The following is a 20,918-nucleotide window of genomic DNA, read 5'->3' as shown; positions in this document are numbered from 1 at the left end:
TCTGAAGCAAATGAATCTCCTCTTAAGTAACACTATAGAATACTGATTCTCTGTGTCCTTGTCTGCTTAACCAAGGTCTTATCAAATGGCCTGCTGAAAGAAGCATATTTATCTACTACAGTTTGAATAATAAGCACTCATGTACTGTGTAGAGATCTGGATTGAATTGATTGAGCTTTCTTTTAGGTTTAGCTTATAAAATGCTTAGAAGATTTAAAACTCATTTTTAACTGTAACATTGACTGTTCTGTGCCACATATTTGTATTTTCTCTTTGAACTTTGACCTTTTATTGTTTTTACTTTAGTTTTTCCCAATTTTTAAAATGTTATTTTTCTAACTACCTCAAATTTTTAATATACTCTCCTTTATTATAGTATGATAAAATCGTTATAGCAAATGCAATGATTTTCTTTACTCTAAACTGTGATTCAAATGCTACATATGGTTTTCTTGTTGAGAACTTATGGCTAAGTTCTTAGAGATTTTCTTTGTAGGTAAGGCTTAGATGTAAATGTTTTGGAATGAATTGGGGGCAAACCTATCAGTGTCACAGTTTGAATTTTTTCACACCTTTTTCCTTTTATATTACTATAAATGTATATGTAAAATATTATTTTAAATGTAGAATCATATTATGCATATTCCTTTTGTTACTTAGTCATAAAAAACCTTTTATCAGTGCTAAAATAGATATAGCTCATTTGTATTAATAGTTGTATTTCATTTAACTGTATATATCATAATTAAGCAAAACATTCATTTGCAGTCATTTAGATTACTTAACCTTTTTGCTCCAGTAAACAGTACTATAATATCATGCAGGTGAGTATTTTTTTCTATGAAGGAAGAAACCTATATATAAATAGTTGTAGCCAGAGGGACAGCTTTTGGCAGACATGACTGGCCACCTAAGAAAATTTATTTTTCCCTTCTCATAGTAGAGAAAGTCCAAGGAGGGTACTGGCAAATGGAGACTCCATGTTTCTACTTCCCTTGCATTGAGATGTTGCTAGTTAACAAGTTCATGCCAATGAAGTATGTTACCCAAAGTGATATGTATGATTCCCAAGCTTGGACTGTAAAAATCTATGCTTTTCTGTGTGTTCCTCTTCCATCAGCTGGATATTGATTTTTCAGGGTCAACCTTAGAAGCTTCTTATAGAGGATCATAGAGCTTCCGTCAACTTAGGTCCCACAATGATTGTGTGACTATAACTTGTAATTTAGATATTGAGAAGCTGTGACATTGTCTTTGACAGACTAGACTGTAGGTATGTTATCGTAAGTGTTCTTTGTGGGAGTGCCTGATTGGCTTAGTTAATACAGCATGCAGATCTTGATCTTGGGGTTATAAATTTGAGCCCCACATTGGGTGTAGAGATTAAAGAAACAAGAAGTGTTTTTACTGTTAATCTTGCAATTATACTGCACTTATCTTTCCCTACTACTTAAATAAGGACCGCTCATATTGAAATGTAATATGAGTTTCTTAAGGTGAAAGTTTAAATCATTGAATTGGACCTTTCTTTTGTAAGTATTTAAAGCTATATACCACTCTCTAAACACTGTTTTAGCTATATACTACACATTTTGATAATGTGTTTTCTTCATGATGTGTTCTTCATGATGAATTTTTCACCTTATTAGTATAAAATGTTTTTTTATATTTGATACTCCTTCTCTTGATTTCTACTTTTGTCTGATACAAACCTAGTCATAAACAATTTTATTATAGTTGAAGTTTGCAAGTAACATTTTTTCATTCTTCTAGTACAACCTATCTGTTCTCTTGTATTTAAATGTGTGTCTCTTGTAGAAATCATGGAATTGGGTCTTTTTTCCAGTCTGAATGGTCATTCAGGAGGAATGTTTAGTCCATTTATTTGGCTTTGTTTAGTTCCCTTAGTCTGAAAAGTTTTTATTTTGCTTTTATTTGAAAGAATTTTTTTGTAGATTAAAAATTCTGCATTTTTCTTTCCCCCCACTTTTATTGAGATATAGTTGACATACTACCTTCTGTAAGTTTAAAGTGTGTAACTTTCATTTGATATATTTATATATTGTTGAGTTTTGCTAATATTTTCTTGAGCAATTTGCATCTGTGTTTATCAAGGATATTGGTCTGTAATTTTCTTTTCTTTTGGCATTTTGGTCTTGTTTTGGCATCAGGGTAATGCTTGCCTCATAAAGTGAATTTGGTAAAGTTCCCTCCTCTTCAGTTAGAAAGGATTTGTATGTATTCTTCGAATGTTTGAATGTAGAATTCATCAGTGAAGCTGACTGTAATGTCGTTTGTTAGGAGGCTTTTGGTAACTTATTTAGTCCCATTACTGGTAAGTGGTCTATTTAGGTTTTCCATTAGGTAATGATTGAGTCTTGGGAGGTTTTATTTTCTAAGAAATTATCCATTTCTTCTAAATTGTCCAGTTTGTATATAATTATTTATAGTAGTATCTTATGATTCTTTCTATTTTTGTGATATCAGTTTTAACATATTTTATTTCTGATTTTGAGTCATCTTCTACATGAGTCTAATTTTGTCATCCTGTTTATCTTTTCAAAGAAGCACCTTTTAGTTTCATTGACCTTTTCTATTATCCCTTTAGTTTCTATTTCACTTACTTGTATTCTCATCTTTGTTATTTTCTTTCTTCTACCTTTGGGCTGTAATTGTTCTTTTTTTTTTCCCCTAGTTTCTTTAGGTATAAAGTTGGTTGTTTAAGTTTTATATTGCTTCTTCATGTAAGCATTTATCACTGTGAGCTTCTGTCTTAGAACTGTTTTTGCTTCATCCCATAAATTTTGGTATATTAAATTTCCATTTTCCTGTGTCTCAAGGGAAGAAGAAAAGGAATAGAGAAGAACTAAAAAGATAGCTAGAAAATAATTAACAAAATGGCATTAAGTACATACTTATCATTAATTAGTTTAAATATAAATGGACTAAATTTGCAAATCAGAAGACATGAGGTGGCTGAATGGATAAAAAAAAGAAGAGCCATCTACATGAGAGACTCACCCTAGATGTAAGGACTCATATGGCCTGAAAGGGTGGCAAAAGGTATCCCATGCGAATGGAAACTGGAGGAAACCTATACGTATCCCATCCAAATTGGATTTTAAAAACAAGGATTGTAAAAAAATAAAAATAAAAAAAAACAAGTATTGTGTTACGAGACAAGAAATCGTGTTACAGAATGATAAAGGGGCCAATCCAATAAGAAGATACAGCATTTGTAAATATTTATGCACCCAACATAGTAGAAGCTAAATATGTAAAGAAAATAATGGCAGACTTTAATACCCTACTTACATCATGCAGAGATAATTTATACAGAGTCAATAAGGAAACCTCAAATGACAGGTTAGACCAAATGGTCCTAACAGATATTTGCAGTACATTCCATCTAAAAGAACATAATACACATTCTTCTCAAGTTCACATGGAACTGTGTTCCAATATAGATCTTTTGTTAGGCTGGAAAACAAGTCTTAATGAGGGTCAGAGTCACAGCAAACATATTTATTTTACCGCCACAATAGTATGAAACTAGAAATTAATTACACGAAGAAAACTGAAAAATCCATAAATCTGTGGAGATTAAACAACATGCTATTTAACAATCAAAAGACATCAAAAGAGAAATAGAAAAATAACTTGATCCATCATTTTTTAAAATAAGCTTCCTACATTTTCTTCTTCTCATTTCTCTTTGGGACTTCAATGATGTGTATGTTATTTCTTTTGTTGGTATGCCATAATTCCCATAAGCTTTCTTCATTTCTTTTCACTCTTCTTTTTCCTCCTGTATTTAGATAATTTCATTTGATCTGAATACTAGTTTACTGATTCTCCTTTCAGCTTATTCAAATTCATTGTTGAAACTCTTATTTAATTCTTCATTATAGTCATTGTATTGTTCAGCTCCAAAACTTCTGTTGTTCTTTCTTATGTTTTCTTTCTCTGTTGGACTTCTCATTTTGTTACTTTTTTCTGAGGTATTTTTTTCTGATATCTTTGTTTATCTGTGTTCTCTTATAGCTCTCTTGAGTAGCTGTATAATTTTTTTTTAATATGGAATGCTTAATGAGTTTGCATGTCATCCTTGCATAAGGGCCATGCTAATCTTCTCTGTATAATTTCAGTTATAATATATTTGCTGCAGAAGCAAGCACAAAAAACTATTTTGAATTTTATGTCCAGCAGTTCCTGGATCTGCATTTCTTTGGGCCAGGTACTGAAGGTGAACTGTATTCCTTTTGTGGAGACATAGTTCCTTGATTCTTCATAATCCTGAAGTTGTGTTTTCATCTCAGTGCATGAAGAATTAGTTACCTCTCCCAGACTCATAGACTGACTTCCATAAGAGAAACCTTTCACCTGTGTGTGAGGGCACACTTTTAATTATGCAGTGACCCTTGGTCTGCTGGTGTAAGGTGAGAAATGTGGCTTGTGGTGACACTGGGTCCAGGAAGGTGTGGTACCTTTTTGGCTCAGGCCACCAGTTTCCACTGTATTTACAACTGGGTGGTCTTTAGTGAGGACTGTGGAAGATCTGCACTGGCTAAAAGGGCTGTTTTGGTCCTTAGAAATACCTCCAAGTTTGGTAGCTAGGGACCAAGGAAGACATTGGTGGTGGGCAGAATCAGTGGTGTGCACACACTCAACTGTGATTGGAGCTTGAGTGGGGGTGGGGGGCGGGGGTCGGTATGTAATCACACAGCCTGGAGGAGCTAGGTATGGGTAGGCAAAGTGGTACCAGACAGTGACAGAAGGTGGGGCATGATCTGGGCCTACCAGCAGCTGCAGGATTTCTTGACTTCTGGTCCACTTAACAGTGGCTGCATATTTCCTTAGCCTTGTTGCATGCATGCATGCTGCATTGGAGGCCAGTGATAAGTGTTAGGCCAGTGGTGCATAGTTAGAGAGGGCCTACTTCTGTGTGGGCAACAGTGTTCATTGATGAGGGAGTGGTGTTAGGCTGGTGTCTCATACTCACCTAGCTGTAGAATCTCAAGTTGGCTGCTTATGCAGCTCCTTGCCTCCCTCCTGTGGGAGTGTAAAAGGGACTGGTGTCTTATGCATATGTAGCTATAGAGATCCTGCACAGCTGTGGGGCAGATCAGGTTGGTGGTAGAGCAGGGTTTCTGGGAGAGACTCAGGCAGCTGGTTTCAGCTAACAAAAATACCTATGGGGAGAAAGCTGGCAAGATCTTCAGGAGTCCACAGTGGCTGTGCTAACCTTTGGCTTTGTCAGTGGTAAAATATGCAGAATTTGTCTATAGAGCAGATCTCTGTGAACCACAATTGCTCTTGGTGCTTGTTTGCTATTAATAGCTTCTCTTTTACTGTTGTTCTAGCTGGCTCAGTACATCTATGGGCTACTGATCTAGATGGGGTGAAACCAAAACTGGACCTCTGCACAGTGCCCTGCAAGGCTGGGGGAGCCAGTTGCTCACCACACTCTTACTTTCCTAGCAAGAAAAACTCTTTTTAACTAGGGAGTTCCTTCAGAGCACCGTGAAATGTGTTAGTTTGGAGGATGGGATTATGCAGGCAAAGTAAAGTTGCCTTCCTTCCCTTGTGTGATGATTTTCACTTACTGTTAAAACATGCTAAGTGGACTGTAGAGGTCTCCTGAATCTGTTGTTTGTCCAGTTGTTGATCTTTGTGGGTCCAGGAAGGTGATCTTTGTGGGACCACAGGGAACTGATGGTAGGGTTTTTTTTCTTTCAGTACTTTAAATATGTCTTTCCAATATCCGTTGGCTTTCATTTTTTTGATGAGACGTGTGCCATATTTCTAATCCTTTGGCCCCTTGTATGTACCTTATGGCTACGTAAAAATATTTTTTCTAGTGAAGATTTCCCACAATTTAATTTTTTTTTTTTTTAAAGATCTTCTTTATTTATTCATAAGAGACACAGAAAGAGAGAGAGAAGCAGAGGCACAGGCAGAGGGAGAAGCAGGCTCCATGCAGGGAGCCCGACGTGGGACTCGGTCCCGGGTCTCCAGGATCACGCTCTGGGCTGAAGGTGGCGCTAAACCGCTGAGCCACCCAGGCTGCCCCCCACAATTTAATTTTGATGTGTTTTATGTAGTTTTATCCTGCCCCCTAGGGCAAGGTCTTATATATTATGAAATACTATTTAATCCACCCAACTATGCCCATACTTGGCAATGCCTCTAACAAGCACCAGTGTCTGCCAATTTAAGAAGGATTTATCTCTCTGGAGTTTAGTTCTTTAGATTCTTTTGCTTTTACCCCTCTCTGATAACTTTTAAAAGGTATAACTTTGTTTCCTTTCAGATGAATAACCAATTATACCAGAATCATTTATTAAATTAACTACTGCTTTTCCTCAGAAATTGAAGTAACTCCTTTGTCACAGCTTAAGTTTTATATATACCTGGATTTATTTCTGTGCTCTATTTTCTTATATTACTTTTATAATCCTGCATTATTTTCAATCTATATTGTTTTCAATATCTTTGTGTTGAATTTTAATATTTATAATGCAAATCTGTGTTCACTCGTATTATTCAGAATGTTTTTGGGTTCCTCACACATAACTAGTGGGATAATAAAAATTGATATTGTCACTTTGGGAGTTAAAATTTGTTCACCATCTTCAGAGTGTTTTCACAGTGCTGGGCCCCATGTAGAAGTGGAGAAATGGCTTCCTCTTTAGTTTTGTGTCATGCTTCCTTACCTTGGCCAAAAAGCATGAAAACTTTTCTGCTTGGGCCATGAGTATTAAAATTACTTGACCTGCTTTATCCACCATTCTTAGTCAACATGTTCTTGACACATTATTCAGCAGAGCTGAACCTTGAACAAATAGCATGGCATGCTTTCTTTTTCTTTTTACCCTCTTCTACAGCCATAATATTCTAATTTTCTGTTTACTTTTATTTTATTTTATTTTATTTTATTTTATTATTTTTTTTTTTTTCTGTTTACTTTTAAAGTAAAACCTTCCAGACACTAATGTGATGAGGCGGAGAAACAGTGTTATATACATCAGAATTAAAAAAAAATAATAATAAAAGTCCTTTCTTTTTCATGGAAGAAGGGAATAAGATTGCTCTTCAGTAGGTCATTAAAGAAGACATATGTTCAACCAGAATGGTTAAATTAATAGGACTGATAATATATAGTATTGGTAAGGAAATGGAACACCCAATATCATAATACTACTTATGGGGTATAATTTAATACATATGTTTTGGAAAATTTTTTGACTTTGTCTACTACCCATCTACATGCATGTGTTCCGGGTGTTAATAAGTTTGTTACTGGGTATATATACAACAGAAAAAAGTTTATGTCCATCAAAATATTTATACAGTCATGTTAATAGCCATTTTATTCATAATAGCCTTAAAATGAAAATAATAGTCATATATTTAAATAGTAAAGTGACAAATAAATTGTGATATGTTAATACAATTAGAGGCTACACAGTAATGCAAAGAAAGGAAGTACTGATACACAAAACAACTGGTTCAATTTTGATTAAAAGAAGTCAAACATAAAAGATGATGCTATTTATATGAGTTTCAAAAATTGTCCTGTGTTAAGGAATAATAGTAAACCGTTTTAGCTGGGGATGGTTATTGACTGGAAGGGAGCATCAAGGAGCTGTTTCAGTTTTAGAAAGAAAGGTCTTGTATTTTCATCTTGGTTATGATTACACAGGTGTATGTATTTGTAAAATTTTATCAAGGTGTAACTTAAATTTCATACATCTTGCTGTATAGAATTGTTTTTCCACATAAAAGTAAAAATTATCTTAAAAGTGTTTAAAATGATCTTTATGCATTTTCTCTGATAACCTACCCTACTCGAGGAAACCTCAAACAAAATTGCCTTCAAGTGTGCTATTTGGAATCACAGTAAAATTGCCTAATAATTTGGAAAGACTTTATTGATAGAGCACTAAGGCTTTTTTTTTTTAACTCATTATGTGAAACTTATTTAGGTGATTTTCTGCATCCTGTGAGTTTTTATAATTTTTCCACATTAACACTTACACCTTTCTTGAACTTATTCTTAGATAATTATAGTTATGAACAGGCTTCTCCTCCATTTATGTTTCTTTTTTTTTTCATTTATGTTTCTTATATATTACCAATATCTAAAAGTTATTTTGTACATTTATCTTTTGTCACTTGTCAAATTTTTTCTATCATGAATCTTTTGAGTCACTTTAGTAGAGACTGTTAGGTGTTTTTTTTCAACTGTTGGAAAGGGAGAATTTTCCTTATTAAGACTTTACTCATTTTTACTCTTAACTAGAAACTTAAAACCTGTGTCAGATAGTTAGGGATACATCCTTGCCTTGGTCCTGTTTGGTTTGAACTGTCTTGAACATTTCAACAACAACAAAATATATATGTTTTTTTTCAACTGTTGGAAAGGGAGAATTTTCCTTATTAAGACTTTACTCATTTTTGCTCTTAACTAGAAACTTAAAACCTGTGTCAGATAGTTAGGGATACATCCTTGCCTTGGTCCTGTTTGGTTTGAACTGTCTTGAACATTTCAACAACAACAAAATATATATATATATATATATATATTTTTTTTTTTTTAACAAATATACCTTTGTCTTTGCCTTGCTTATATACATTTTATCTGTTCAGTTTTTCTAGAAGTTGTAAGTTTGGCTGCACAATTTTATTGGATACCATTTTGAGATCTAGTAATATGATCATTTAATTTCTTTCCTTCATTCATAAATTGAATTTTTAAATTTCCTAGTATTGATTCATTTATGTATTCCTGACAAAAATGAATTTGGTTATACATGGTGTTGTGTACTCTTTTTATGCATTACTAATAGAAGAGATTTTTTGATACTTAATTTCTATCTATATTTAAATGTAGTTTAGCTTTTGGGTTATTTTCACAATGTGGTTTGAATATTACTGTCTAAAATTGTTTAATTATTGGACTAGTCAGATTTGTATTTTGGTCTAAACAAATTTTGAAACTTAGTAATTCATCTTCTAATTACCTTTAAAAATAAAGGAACCTTTAGTTTTATTTGGCTATAGAGAAATAATTTCTTTAAGTAGACACACAGATAAAATTGCAAACTTTAAAAATATTTATTTACTGTATTTTCAGTTTTCTTGAAGTTTTCATTTTTATATATATATTTTTTCTACAGTCCGTGGTGGATGACTGGATTGAATCATATAAACAAGACAGGGACATCGCACTTCTGGATTTAATCAACTTTTTTATCCAGTGTTCAGGATGTCGAGGTACATAATATTGGGATAAATAATGTGCTTTGATTCTGTCAGTGTCAAATTTATTTCACCTTTCTTTAGTTGTATATAAACTATGAACTATGTGCTAATCTTTTTCTGATAAAGAAAATTATTATTTAAGGATACTTCATCTTTCTGTTCACTTTTGCTATGAAATAACAGATTTCTGAAATTTCATGAAATTTTGAAGGAAATCTAAAATTCATTTAATGAATTTGTGAATTGACATTTTAGATCATAAGCTTTTCCTGATATTATTAGTAGCTATGCTCCATATTAAGAATTTTGCTAGTTGCTAACATTATTTTGTATCATTGTCAATATTTTGGTCCTCATTGTATAGATGAAGTACTTGAAGCTTCAGTAATTTGTTTTAGGTAACATAAGTACCAGAATCAGATTTCTTAAGTTTATCATCCATTGGAAATCCATAGGCAATTTTTAAAAATAAAATGCAGGGGCACCTGGCTGGCTCAGTGGTTGACTATCTGCCTTTGGCTCAGGTCATGATCCTGGGGTCCTGGGATCGAGTCCCACATGCAGGAGCCTGCTTATCCCTCATGTTTCTGCTTCCCTCTCTATCTGTGTCTTATGAGTAAATAAATAAAATCTTAAAAAAAAAACTTAAAAATTAAAATGTAATTTTATTTTTACATTAATATTTAACAGATATTTTTCTTGGGAATGGATAAATTTTAACAGATTATAAAGTGCTACATGGGGGCAGCCAATTGATAAATCAGCATCCTTTGCTTTTTAGCACAGAAAGTACAGTGATCTTTTATTGAGATCACTATTACAGTTGATTTCTTAAAGGCTTTCTTATTTCTATTTGTCACTAACAGTAATGATACAAGTAGTTTATCAGATATTTACAGAACACCTATCTTGTACTAAGTACTCTTCCAGAGGATACAAATGTTACCAAGATAGTCTCTGCCCCAGTAAGTATTAGAGTATGTGTAATTTTCAAAGGAGGCTTTATTACATACAAGGAACAGAAAGGGAAATTTACCAGTAGTTCAATAAAGTGCTCATCAGTGCCATCTTAAGAATAATACTGTTTACAATTTAATAACAATATGTGCTAAACTTTGTATTTGCTCCCTTTAATCTATTGGTTAATAGATCAAGAAGTTGTAATTTTTATAGATCAGGAAACTGAGAATAAAGGGCTTAGGTAAGTTTTTGGACATCATACAGTTAGTTTAAGTGCCAAACTCAAGATTCAGAGTCAGGCTTTTCTTAATCTGAGTCTGGGTCCCTATGGACAAGATATTATGGGACCAATAGAGAAGGGCTTCTGATCTAGCCCAGGCTTTGTATCTCTATGTATTTGTGAATGTTGGAGCATTTGTAAGAAAGTACATCTCAGAGGAAGAAACTGTGATGAGACTGAGGGTGAGGATAAGAAAGTTAAAGAGTATGAGAAGGGCCAAGGTTAACAGACTATGTATAAATACCTGAAGACAAGAAAGCAGGGTACACTCTTGGACATAAATGGAGTTTGAACCTGAATCCTAGAGCATTGATTGGTGAAGAGTGACAGGAGATTCTACTATTTGGAGAAACGTGACTTTGATTTTGCAGCCTTAAAATGGATAAAGGCAATCACTGACTGATACTTTAAATGTATTATGTATCTAAGTGTTCTGTTGGATTCGATTTTGATTTTAAAACAACTGATAGTCTTTAAAATTTTCCCTTTTGTAATTCATTCCCAGGATTCAAAAGCTTTAGAATATATAAAGCAAAAAGTCTTTACCACTTCCTGCCTTCCCATCTGTCTCCAAAGAGTTAATCGCGTTTAACTGTTTTGTTTTATATTCATCTGTTAGCATTTTTAATCTAATTTTGTATATATAAGTAGGAATATATATTCTTTCCTTTCCCACCACTATTACACGAAAGCTACTGATGTATAGGGAGCTTTTTTTTTAAAATTTTTTAAAATTTATTTATTCATGATAGAGAGAGGCAGAGACACAGGAGGGAGAAGCAGGCTTAATGCCAGGAGCCCGATGCGGGATTCGATCCCGAGACTCCAGAATCGCGCCCTGGGCCAAAGGCAGGCACTAAACCGCTGAGCCACCCAGGGATCCCCTAGGGAGCTTTTTTAATACAGCATTCCTTTGTGTGTATGTACAATAATTTAGTTTAACTAGTCTTCTATTAAGACCATTGCATTATTTGTAATCTTTTGCTATTACAAACAGTACTGTAATGAGTATTTTTGTGTATACCTTATTTGCTCTTTGTGGAAGAATGTGGGAAAATGTTTTTGTAAAATTGTATCAGATACTGCCAAACTTCTGCTATATGAATTGTGCCCATTTTTAATCCCATTAGTAGTACATGAGTATTTCTTCTCAGTCTTTACAACAGTGTTTTTATCAAACTTTGAGGTAAGCCTTATAAATGATTTAAAAATTATGTGTCAGTGTGATTTCTTTTTTAAATTGAGGTGAAATTCACTTAGCGTACAATTAGCCATTTTATCTACTTACTTTTATAATTAACCATTTTAAATTGTAACAGTTTAGCAACTTTTAGTACATTCACAATGTTGAATGTTGTGTGACCACTTCTCTATTATCAAAATGTTTTTATCACTCCAGGAGAGTATCTCATATTTATTAAGTAGTCATTCCCATTCTTCTCCTTCAATCCTTGACAAATACTAATCTGCTGTTTGTATAGATTTGCTTGTTTTAGTCCTTTTATATAAAGCAGTTATATAACATGTGACCTTTTATGTCTGATTTTTTTCACTTAACCAAAATGTCTTCAAGGTTTATCAAGGTAGTGCCGTGTATCTATAATTAATTTCTTTTTATAGCTGAATAACATTGTGGTGTAGATCACAATTTTTAAATTTATTCATTTGTTAATGTATATTTGGATCATTTCCATCTTTTGTTGGTTATTGTGAATATTGCTACTATAAACATTTATGAGCAAATTCTGTGAGTACTTGTTTCTTGATTTTGGGGGATAAATACCTAGGAACTGCTGGATCCTGGGGTAATTCTATTTTCCTTTTTAGGGAGCTGTCAGATTATTTTCTACAGCAGCTGTAGCATATATTCCTTCAAAAAATGTTTCTTCCCTCCTCTCCATACTGTTTTCCACAGTGACCACACCAGTTTACATTCCCACCAACAATGCACTAGGATTCCCTTTTCTCCACATCCTTGTGAACACTTGCTGTTTTCTCTTTCTTTCTTTCTTTCTTTCTTTCTTTCTTTCTTTCTTTCTTTCTTTCTTCTTTCTTTCTTTCTTTCTTTCTTTCTTTCTTTCTTTTATTCATTCATTCATTCATTCATTCATTCATTCATTCATTGTATCCTAGTGGGTATGATTTGTGTCCTTAATTATCAGTGATCTTGAACATATTTTCCTGTGCTTTTTGACCATTTGTATCTTAAGAAAATGTGTATTCAAGTCCCTGTTCACTTCTAAATTAGTTTTCCTTTTGTTATGCATTGTTAAGATTTCTGTATATATTCTGAATACTAAACACTTATTAGATATTTAGTCCATTTTTTATGTTATTTATTTTTTGCTCATGCTGGTAGTCTCAAATCTAAGAATCCATTGCTAAATAAAAGGGCATAAAGATTTGTAAAAATAACAAATAAAGATTTGTGGTTTTTTTTTCAAATAGAGACAGTCCCCAACTTATGGTTCAACTTGTGATTTTTTTTTAAATTTATTTTTAAAGATTTATATGTTTAATTTTAGAGAGAGTAGGGGGGAGGGAGAGGCAGAGGGAGAGAGGTAGACAGTCTTAAGCAGATTTCCTGCTGAGCACACAGAGCCCAGTGGGGCTTGATCTCATGATGCTGAGATCACGACCTGAACTGAAACCAGGAGTCAGATGCTTAACCAACTGCACCATCCAGATGCCCCTCAACTTGTGATTTTTTAACTCTACATACAGTAGTACAAAAATAATACACATTCTATAAAAACTGCACTTCTCATTTTGAATTTTGGCCTTTTCTTGGGCTTAGAGGTATGTGATAGGATACTGTCTTCTGATACTGTACAGAAGCAGTGAGCCATACCTCCCAGTCAGTCGCACAATAATGAAGGTAAACAGCAAAACACTCACAACCATTCTTTACCTCTATAATCATTCTACTTTTCACTTTCAGTACAGTATTCAGTAAATTACATGAGGTGTTCAACACTGTATTATAAAATAGGCTTTGTAGTAGATGATTTTACCCAACTGAAGGCTAACGAAATGTTCTGAGCACAGGTAAGGGAGGCTGGGCTAAGCTATGATATTCAGTGGGTTGGATGTATTAAATGCATTTCTGACTTATTTTCAGTTAATTATGATGGGTTGATCTGGATGTAACCCTATCATAAGTGAAGGAAAATCTGTAGTTTTATACTTTTAGCCTTATAATTAGGTTGTTGATTGTGGTTAATTTTTGTATATGGATGATTTTAATTTGTATTTCTGTTAGGAGTGAGACTTGAGAGCTAATTCTATTACTTTTTCCTTGAATTCTCTGTTCCTATCCTTTGCCAATTTTCCTTTCTGGTATCTTCTTAGTTTCTGAAGAGGCATTTGAAAAAAATGGATTTTTAAAACATTTTGATAAAAGTCATAGAATGATCTTTTTATGATATGATTAACGAAGAAAGCACTGTCTTTCACAATTGGAATATAATAAAAATCCAGAAATATACCCAAGTACAAATGAAACTTTAGTAAGCATATCTTAAAACATGAAAGAAGAGAAAGACAAATTGCAACTACACTGAGATCTCATTTTTCACTTATCGGATTGGCAAATTTAAAAATTACAACAACAAAAAATTACAACAACACTCTGTTGGTTAAGCTATTAGAAAATAGACACTCTTACATTGTTTCTTTTTCCCCCATTGTTACATTGTTTCTTAGAATAAAAATTGATACATCTCTGATGGAAATAGATTTGGCAATATCTCCCAAAACTACATTTGTTTTATTCCAGCCACTGTACTTCTATAAATTTGCCATGAAGATACAACTCCAGAATTAAGAAAATGAAGGCACAGGGTTACTCAGTATGATATTATTTGCTAATGCAAAATATTGGAAACAACCTAGATACTCGTATATAGGAGAGTGATTAAGTAAGTTATCATAAAGGTACAAAATAGAATTTTGTAAAAAATTCTGTGAAAAAGAATGAGGAAGATCTCTGTGGACTGATGCAGGAAGATTTTCAGGATATGATTTTAGGGGTGAAATGATAAGTGCAAAAGAGCATCTACAGTATGCAACTTTCTTCGGAAGGAAGAAGGGGAAAATGGACTATATACATATATCTTCCCCTTTTGAGCAAAAGGAAAGAGGAAAGACAAAAGAGAATATCGACTGGCTACCTGCAGGGTGCGTTTGTATATATAAATGAAGTATAAAATGAGGTATAAAGTCTAGAAGGAATCGGGGTAAAAGGATGATACTTGAGTATACCTTCTTTTAAGTTGAAGTATAGTTGACATCCAACACTGATTAGTTTGACGTATACAACGTAACGGTTTCACATTTATATACATTATGAAATGTTCACAGTGATTTGTAGTTAATCTCTCACCCATACAAAGTTATTACAGTATTATTGACTACATTTTAAAAAAATGTTTTATTTATTTATTCATGAGAGAGAGAGAGGCAGAGATACAGGCAGAGGGAGAAGCAGGCTCTATGCTGGGAGCCTGACAGGGAACTCGATTTTGGGTCTCCAGGATCACGCCCCAGGCTGCAGGCGGTGCTAAACCACTGTGCCACTGGGGCTGCCCTATAACTAGAACTTTATATGTCTTAATCCCCTTTACCTATTTCACCCAGTTCCTTCCTCCATTCCTCTGGCAACCATCAGTTCTATGTATATATGAGTCTGTTTCTGTTTTCTTTGTTCATTTGTTTTGTTTCTTAGATTCCATTTACATGTGAAAACGTGGTATTTCTCTTTGTCTGACTTGTTTCACATAGCATTGTATTCTCTAGGTCTGTCCATGTCATATGCATGCCCATCAATTTGCTGTGATGATGGCAAGATTTTATTCTTTTTTCTGAACAAGTAATATTTAAGTGTGCATGCCTGTGTGTTTACACGCACACATTCTATTGATGGACATTTAAGTTGCTTCTATATCTTGCCTATTGTAAATAATGCTGCAGTAAACATAGGTGTGCATATCTTTTCAAATTAGTGTTTTCATTTTCTTCAGGTCAATACCCAGAAGTGGAATTAATGGATTATAATGTATTTCTTTTATTAATCTTTTTGAGGAACCTCCACACTATTTCCCTTAGTGGCTCACTAACTTATTTTCTCACTAACAGTGCATAAAGCTTCCACCCTCTTCTCAATACTTCTTGCTTGTCTTTTTGGTACTGGCCATTCTGGCTGGTGTGAAGTGATACCTCATTGTGGTTCTGATTTGCATTTCCCTGATGATAGGTGATGTTGAGCATCTTTTCATGTGTCTTTTGGCCATCTTTATGTAATCTTCGCAGAAAATGTCTATGTTTTCTGCCCTTTTTTCTCTTTTTTTTCCTTTTTTTTTTTTTTAAGATACTATTTATTCATGAGAGACAGAGAGAGAGAGAGAGAGAGACAGAGAGAGAATGAGGCAGGCAGGGACACAGGCAGAGGGAGAAGCAGGCCCCATGCAGGGAGCCTGACGTGGGACTCAATCCCGGGTCTCCAGGATCACACCCTGGGTTGAAGGTGGCGCTAAACTGTTGAGCCACCCTGGCTGCCCTCTGCCCGTTTTTAAATCAGATTATTTGTTCTTTGGAAGTTGAATTTTATGAGTTCTTTATGTATTTTGGACATTAATCCTTCATCAGATAGATGATTTCAAATGTTTTGTCCTGTTTATTACATTTCCTTTTTGTTTTATTGATGGTTTGCTTCATTGTGCAAAAGCTTTTTAGTTTGATGTAGCCCCAATTGTTTATATTTGCTTTTTTTGCCCTACTCAAGGAGATAGAACCAAAAAAATATTGGTTAAGACTGGTGGTCAGTGGTTTACTGCCTGTTTTCTTTTAGGAGTTTTATGTTTTTAGGTCTTATATTGAGGTCTTAATCCATTTTGAGTTTTTTTTTCTATACGGTAAAAGAAAGTGGTCCAGCTTTTTCTCTCTCACTCTCTTTCTCTCTCTCTTTCTCCCAAATATATCTTCAAATTTTTTTTAAAAAAGAGAACGTGGTCCAGTTTTATTCTTTTGCATGTAGCTGCCCAGTTTTGTCAACATGGTTTATTGAAGACCGTCTTTTCACTATTGTATATTCTTGCTTCCTTTATCATAGATTAATTGACTATATATGCATATATTGGTTTATTTCTAGAGTCTCTGTTCTGTTGATCTATGTATTTGTTTTTGTTTGTATTGAATCTGTGAATTGCTTTAGGTAGTGTGGACATTTTAACAATATTCAATCTTTTAATCAGTGAGCATGGTATATCTTTTTATTGTCTTCAGTTTCTTTTATATAAGTGTCTTAATAGTTTTTAGAGTACAAGTCTTTCACCTTTCTTGATTAAATTTATTCCTAAATATTTATTCTTTTTGATACAGTTATAAATTTCTTTTTCTGCTAGTTTTAGTGTATACAAACATAACCAGTTTCTTTATATTAATTTCATACCCTGTAACTTTACTGATTGTAAACAATCAGTAAACACTGATTGTGTTTATTAGTTCTAATAGTTTATTGATGGAGTTTTTAGGATTTTCTATATATAGTGTCATGTCATCTGCAAATAATGACACTTTAACCCTGTCCTTACCAGTTTGGATGCCTTTTCTTTCTTTTTGTTGTCTGATTGCTGTGGCTAGGACTTCAAGTCTATGTTGAATAAAGGTGGTGAGAGTAGACATCCTTGTCTTGCTCCTGATCTTGAAGGAACAGTTTTTAGCTGTTTACCATTGTGACCTTAAGTGATTTCTCATATTTGACCTTTATTATATTGAGATGTGTTTCTTCTCTATTCTGTTCAGAATTTTTATCATATATGGATTTTGCCAAATGCTTTTCCTGCATCTCTTGAGATAATCATAGGGTTTTTATTCTTTTATTTTGTTAATATGGTGTATCACATTGATTTGCAGATGTTGAACCATGCTTGCATCCCTGGAGTAAATTCCACTTGATTATAGTAAATGATCCTTTTAATATATTGTTGAGTTCAACTTGCTAATATTTTGTTTAGGATTTTTGCATATATATCTCAGGGATATTGGCCTGTAATTGTCTTTAAGTGTCTTTGTCTGGTTTTGGTATATATCTAATGCTAGTCTTGGAGAATGAATTTAAAAACATTTTTTCCTCTTGAGTTTTTTGGTAATTTGGGAAGGATAGTTACTAATTCTTTTTAAAATGTTTGGTAGAATTCCCCTGTGAAGCCATCTGATTCTGGCCTTTGGTTTGTTGACAGTTTTTGATTACTGATTGAATTCCATTACTTAGTAACCTGTCCAGATTTTCTTTTTCTTCCTTAGTCATTCTTGGAAGATTGCGTGTTTCCAGGAATTTATCCATTCCTCTTAGAAATCCATTTTGTTGGTGTATAATGTTTTCGTAGCAATCTCTTATTCTTTGTATTTCTATGGTGTTGGCTATAATTTGTCTTTCATTTGTAAGTTTTTTATGTCCTTTCTCTTTTGATGACTGTGGCTAAAGGCTTATCAATTTTCTTGATCTTTTCGAAGAACTAGATCTTATTGATCTTTTGTATTGTTGATTTAGTCTGTAATTAGGTTTTTTCCACTTTGTTCTTATTTTTTCTTTATACTTAGTGCTTTGTTTATTCGTTTTCTGTTTCCTTTAGGTGTAAGGTTAAATTGCTTACTTGAGCTTTTTGTTTGTTTCTTGAGGTAGGTTTGTATTGCTATAAACTTCTCTTACAACTGATTTTTGTTTTTTAAATATTTTTAACTTCTGTTTTTCCAATTTCATTTGTCTCAGGTATTTTCTGATGTACTTTTTGGCTTCTTTGTTGCCCCATTGATGGGTTATTAGAATATTGTTTAGCTTTTTCAGGTGTCTGTGGGGTTTTTTTCTTAAAACTATTAGTTTTATAGTGTTGGGATTTAAAAAAGATGCTTGGTAGGATTTTAACCTTCATAAATTTATTGAGACTTGTTTTTTGGCCTACCATGTTATCTATCCTGGAGAATCTTCTATTATGCACTTGAAAACTGTGTATTCTGCTAAATTTTGATGGAATGTTCTGTATATATCTGTTAAGTCTATTTCATCTTTTGTGTTGTTCAGAGACAGTGTCTCCTTCTTGAGTTTCTGGCTGAATGATTTATCCAGTTATGTAAGTGAGGTGTTACAGTCCTCTACTATTATTGTGTCAATGTCATTTTCTCCTTTTATGTTTCTAAATATTTGCTTTTATATGTAGGTGCTGCTATGTTCAGTACATAGATATTTAAAACTGTTATATTTTCTTGCTGGACTTTTCCCTTGATCATTAGGTATTACCTTTCTTTGTTGCTTCAGTCTTTGTTTTAAAGTCTATTTCGTTTGATCTATGTATGTATTGCTACTGCAGCTTTTTTTTTGGTGGGGGGGCTTCTCTTTGCATTCAATAGGTTTTCATTCACTTTGAATGTGTAGATGTTTCTAGGTCCGAAGTGAGTTTCTTGTAGTCAGCATATGGATGGGTCTTTTTTTAGTATAGAGTTGTCCTATTAGATCATTTTAGTCTGCTTACATTCATAGTGGTTATTGATAAGTATCTACTTAATGCTGTTTTATTAACTATTTTCTGGTTGTTTTTATAGTACTGCTTTGTTCCTGTCTTACTCTCTTTCCTTTTGATTTGATTACTTTCTTTAGCATTATGCTTTTTTTCTTTTTCTTTATTTTATATCTTTTTAAAGTTTGGTTTATGGTTATCATGAGGTTCATATGTAACATCCTAGGCATATAAATTTATTTTAAATTGATGGTTGCTTAAGTTTGAACACATTCAAAAAGCATTACATTTTTACTGCTTCCATATTTGATGTTGCCTTAATTTATTCTTTTTTGTTAAGATTTTATTTATTTATTCATGAGAGACACAGAGAGAGAGAGAGAGAGGCAGAGACACAGGCAGAGGGAGAAGCAGGCTCCATGCAGGGAGCCTGACGTGGGACTTGATCCCAGGTCTCCAGGATCAGGTCCTGGGCTGAAGGTGGCACTAAACCGCTGAGCCACCTGGGCTGCCCTATTCTCATTTTTAAAATTCTTTTTTCTTTTGGTTCTTTTTTAATACTTTCTATCTCTTTCTTGAAGTTCTCACTGAGTTCATCCACTCTTGTCTCAAGTCTGGTGAGAATCTTTATGACCATTATTTTGAATTCTTTATCAGGTAGATTGTTTATCACAATTTCATTTAGTCGTTTTTCTGAGATGTTATCTTAATTTTTTGTTTTTCTGTCTCTTCATTTTGTCTTAACTCTGTGTGTTTGTTTGTTTCTATGTATTAGGTAGGTCAGGGACATCTTCTGGTCTTGAAAATAGTGACCTTTTATATGTGGGGCTTATTAGCTCAATCTCCTTTGGTCACCAAAACTAGGTACTTCAGGGGTTTCCCCTGCATAGGTTGTGTGTTGCCTCCCTACTGTGACTGTGTATTGTCTGCCCTGGTGGTTTTTGGAGTGGCTGGCCTCTAGCCCAGCTGGCTGCAATTAGCATTTTTAGCTACTGTGGGCCACACTGGTAGATAAGGATGTCCCTTGACTTGGCTGGCTGAGTGTTCTGTCTGAAGCTTCTGCAGTTGTTTTTGTTGGGTGTGCTTAGTCCCCCAGCCATAGTTGACTGACAGGCCTGGCTATAGCTATTGTGTTAGTAGTGGTGGGTGGGGCTGTTTCCCCCTTCTGACTGCAGGATTTCTTTTTGAAGAGTGCCAGTCCTGGCTAGTGCTGCCTGTCAAGGGTGACAGGGCAGTAGTCACTTTGTGGACATGTTGGTTTTAATTGAGGTTGCTTACTGGGTATGAGTGAGCAAGAGCCGCTTTGGTAGATGCCAGCTGGTGCTGGTCCCCAAGGGATCACCAAGGCATGACAAGGGGTGCCAACAAGACAGATGGAGAGTGTCAGAACTGGCTCTTGTCATCTCATTGGTCAACCTAGGCTGAAGGAGAACCGGAAAAATGGTGCCTGCCAGCACTTCCATTTCTGAAGAAAATTACTCCAGATCCCTGCTGTTTTGGCAAATGCCCTAAAATTAGTCAATAAGTCGTTTCTGTGATGCAGGTGCTTTGCAAACTATTTCATTGCTGGATCTCAGAATGAGTGATATTGTGTACTAGCCCATTAGAGCATTGTTTCAATTTCCTGTAGCACTCTAGCTCTTTTAGAATTAAGCCCTGTTGATTTTCAAAGCCAGACACAAATGGGACCACATCATGGTTTAGATTGCCAGGGTGGGGCTTGTGCTTGATGTGGGGCTTGATCTCCTCACTCCTCAGGTAATCCTCTGTGTTTGTGATATCCCTCTTGCTTGCTGTACTTTTTCACTGTGTTTTTTGTTGGTTTATTATGGTTTGTTTCTGATTGAATCTCTGCCCCTCCTACCCTTCTTAAGGTGGCGTTTTCTTTATTTCTTTGGCTG

General features: G+C 34.2%; 1 protein-coding gene and 1 non-coding gene across 2 annotated transcripts in view; one reads left to right on the top strand and one right to left on the bottom strand.

Moving 5' to 3' along the window:
• Positions 1–20,918, top strand: part of STAG1 (stromal antigen 1) — a 401,833-nt gene that overhangs the window by 175,618 nt on the left and 205,297 nt on the right. The window contains exon 5 of the mRNA XM_041733757.1: positions 9,183–9,279. Coding sequence (XP_041589691.1) covers positions 9,183–9,279 — 97 coding nt within the window. The remainder of the gene's footprint in view (positions 1–9,182; positions 9,280–20,918) is intronic.
• On the bottom strand, positions 4,072–4,174 carry LOC121479185. Its single transcript, XR_005984687.1, has one exon. It is a non-coding gene; the product is annotated as a U6 spliceosomal RNA (small nuclear RNA).

The sequence above is a fragment of the Vulpes lagopus genome, chromosome 19 (assembly GCF_018345385.1).
Source record: "Vulpes lagopus strain Blue_001 chromosome 19, ASM1834538v1, whole genome shotgun sequence".
NCBI classification, from domain to species: Eukaryota; Metazoa; Chordata; class Mammalia; order Carnivora; family Canidae; genus Vulpes; species Vulpes lagopus.
Note: the sequence above shows the minus strand (reverse complement) of the source record. Positions and strands in the feature narration are given on the sequence as shown.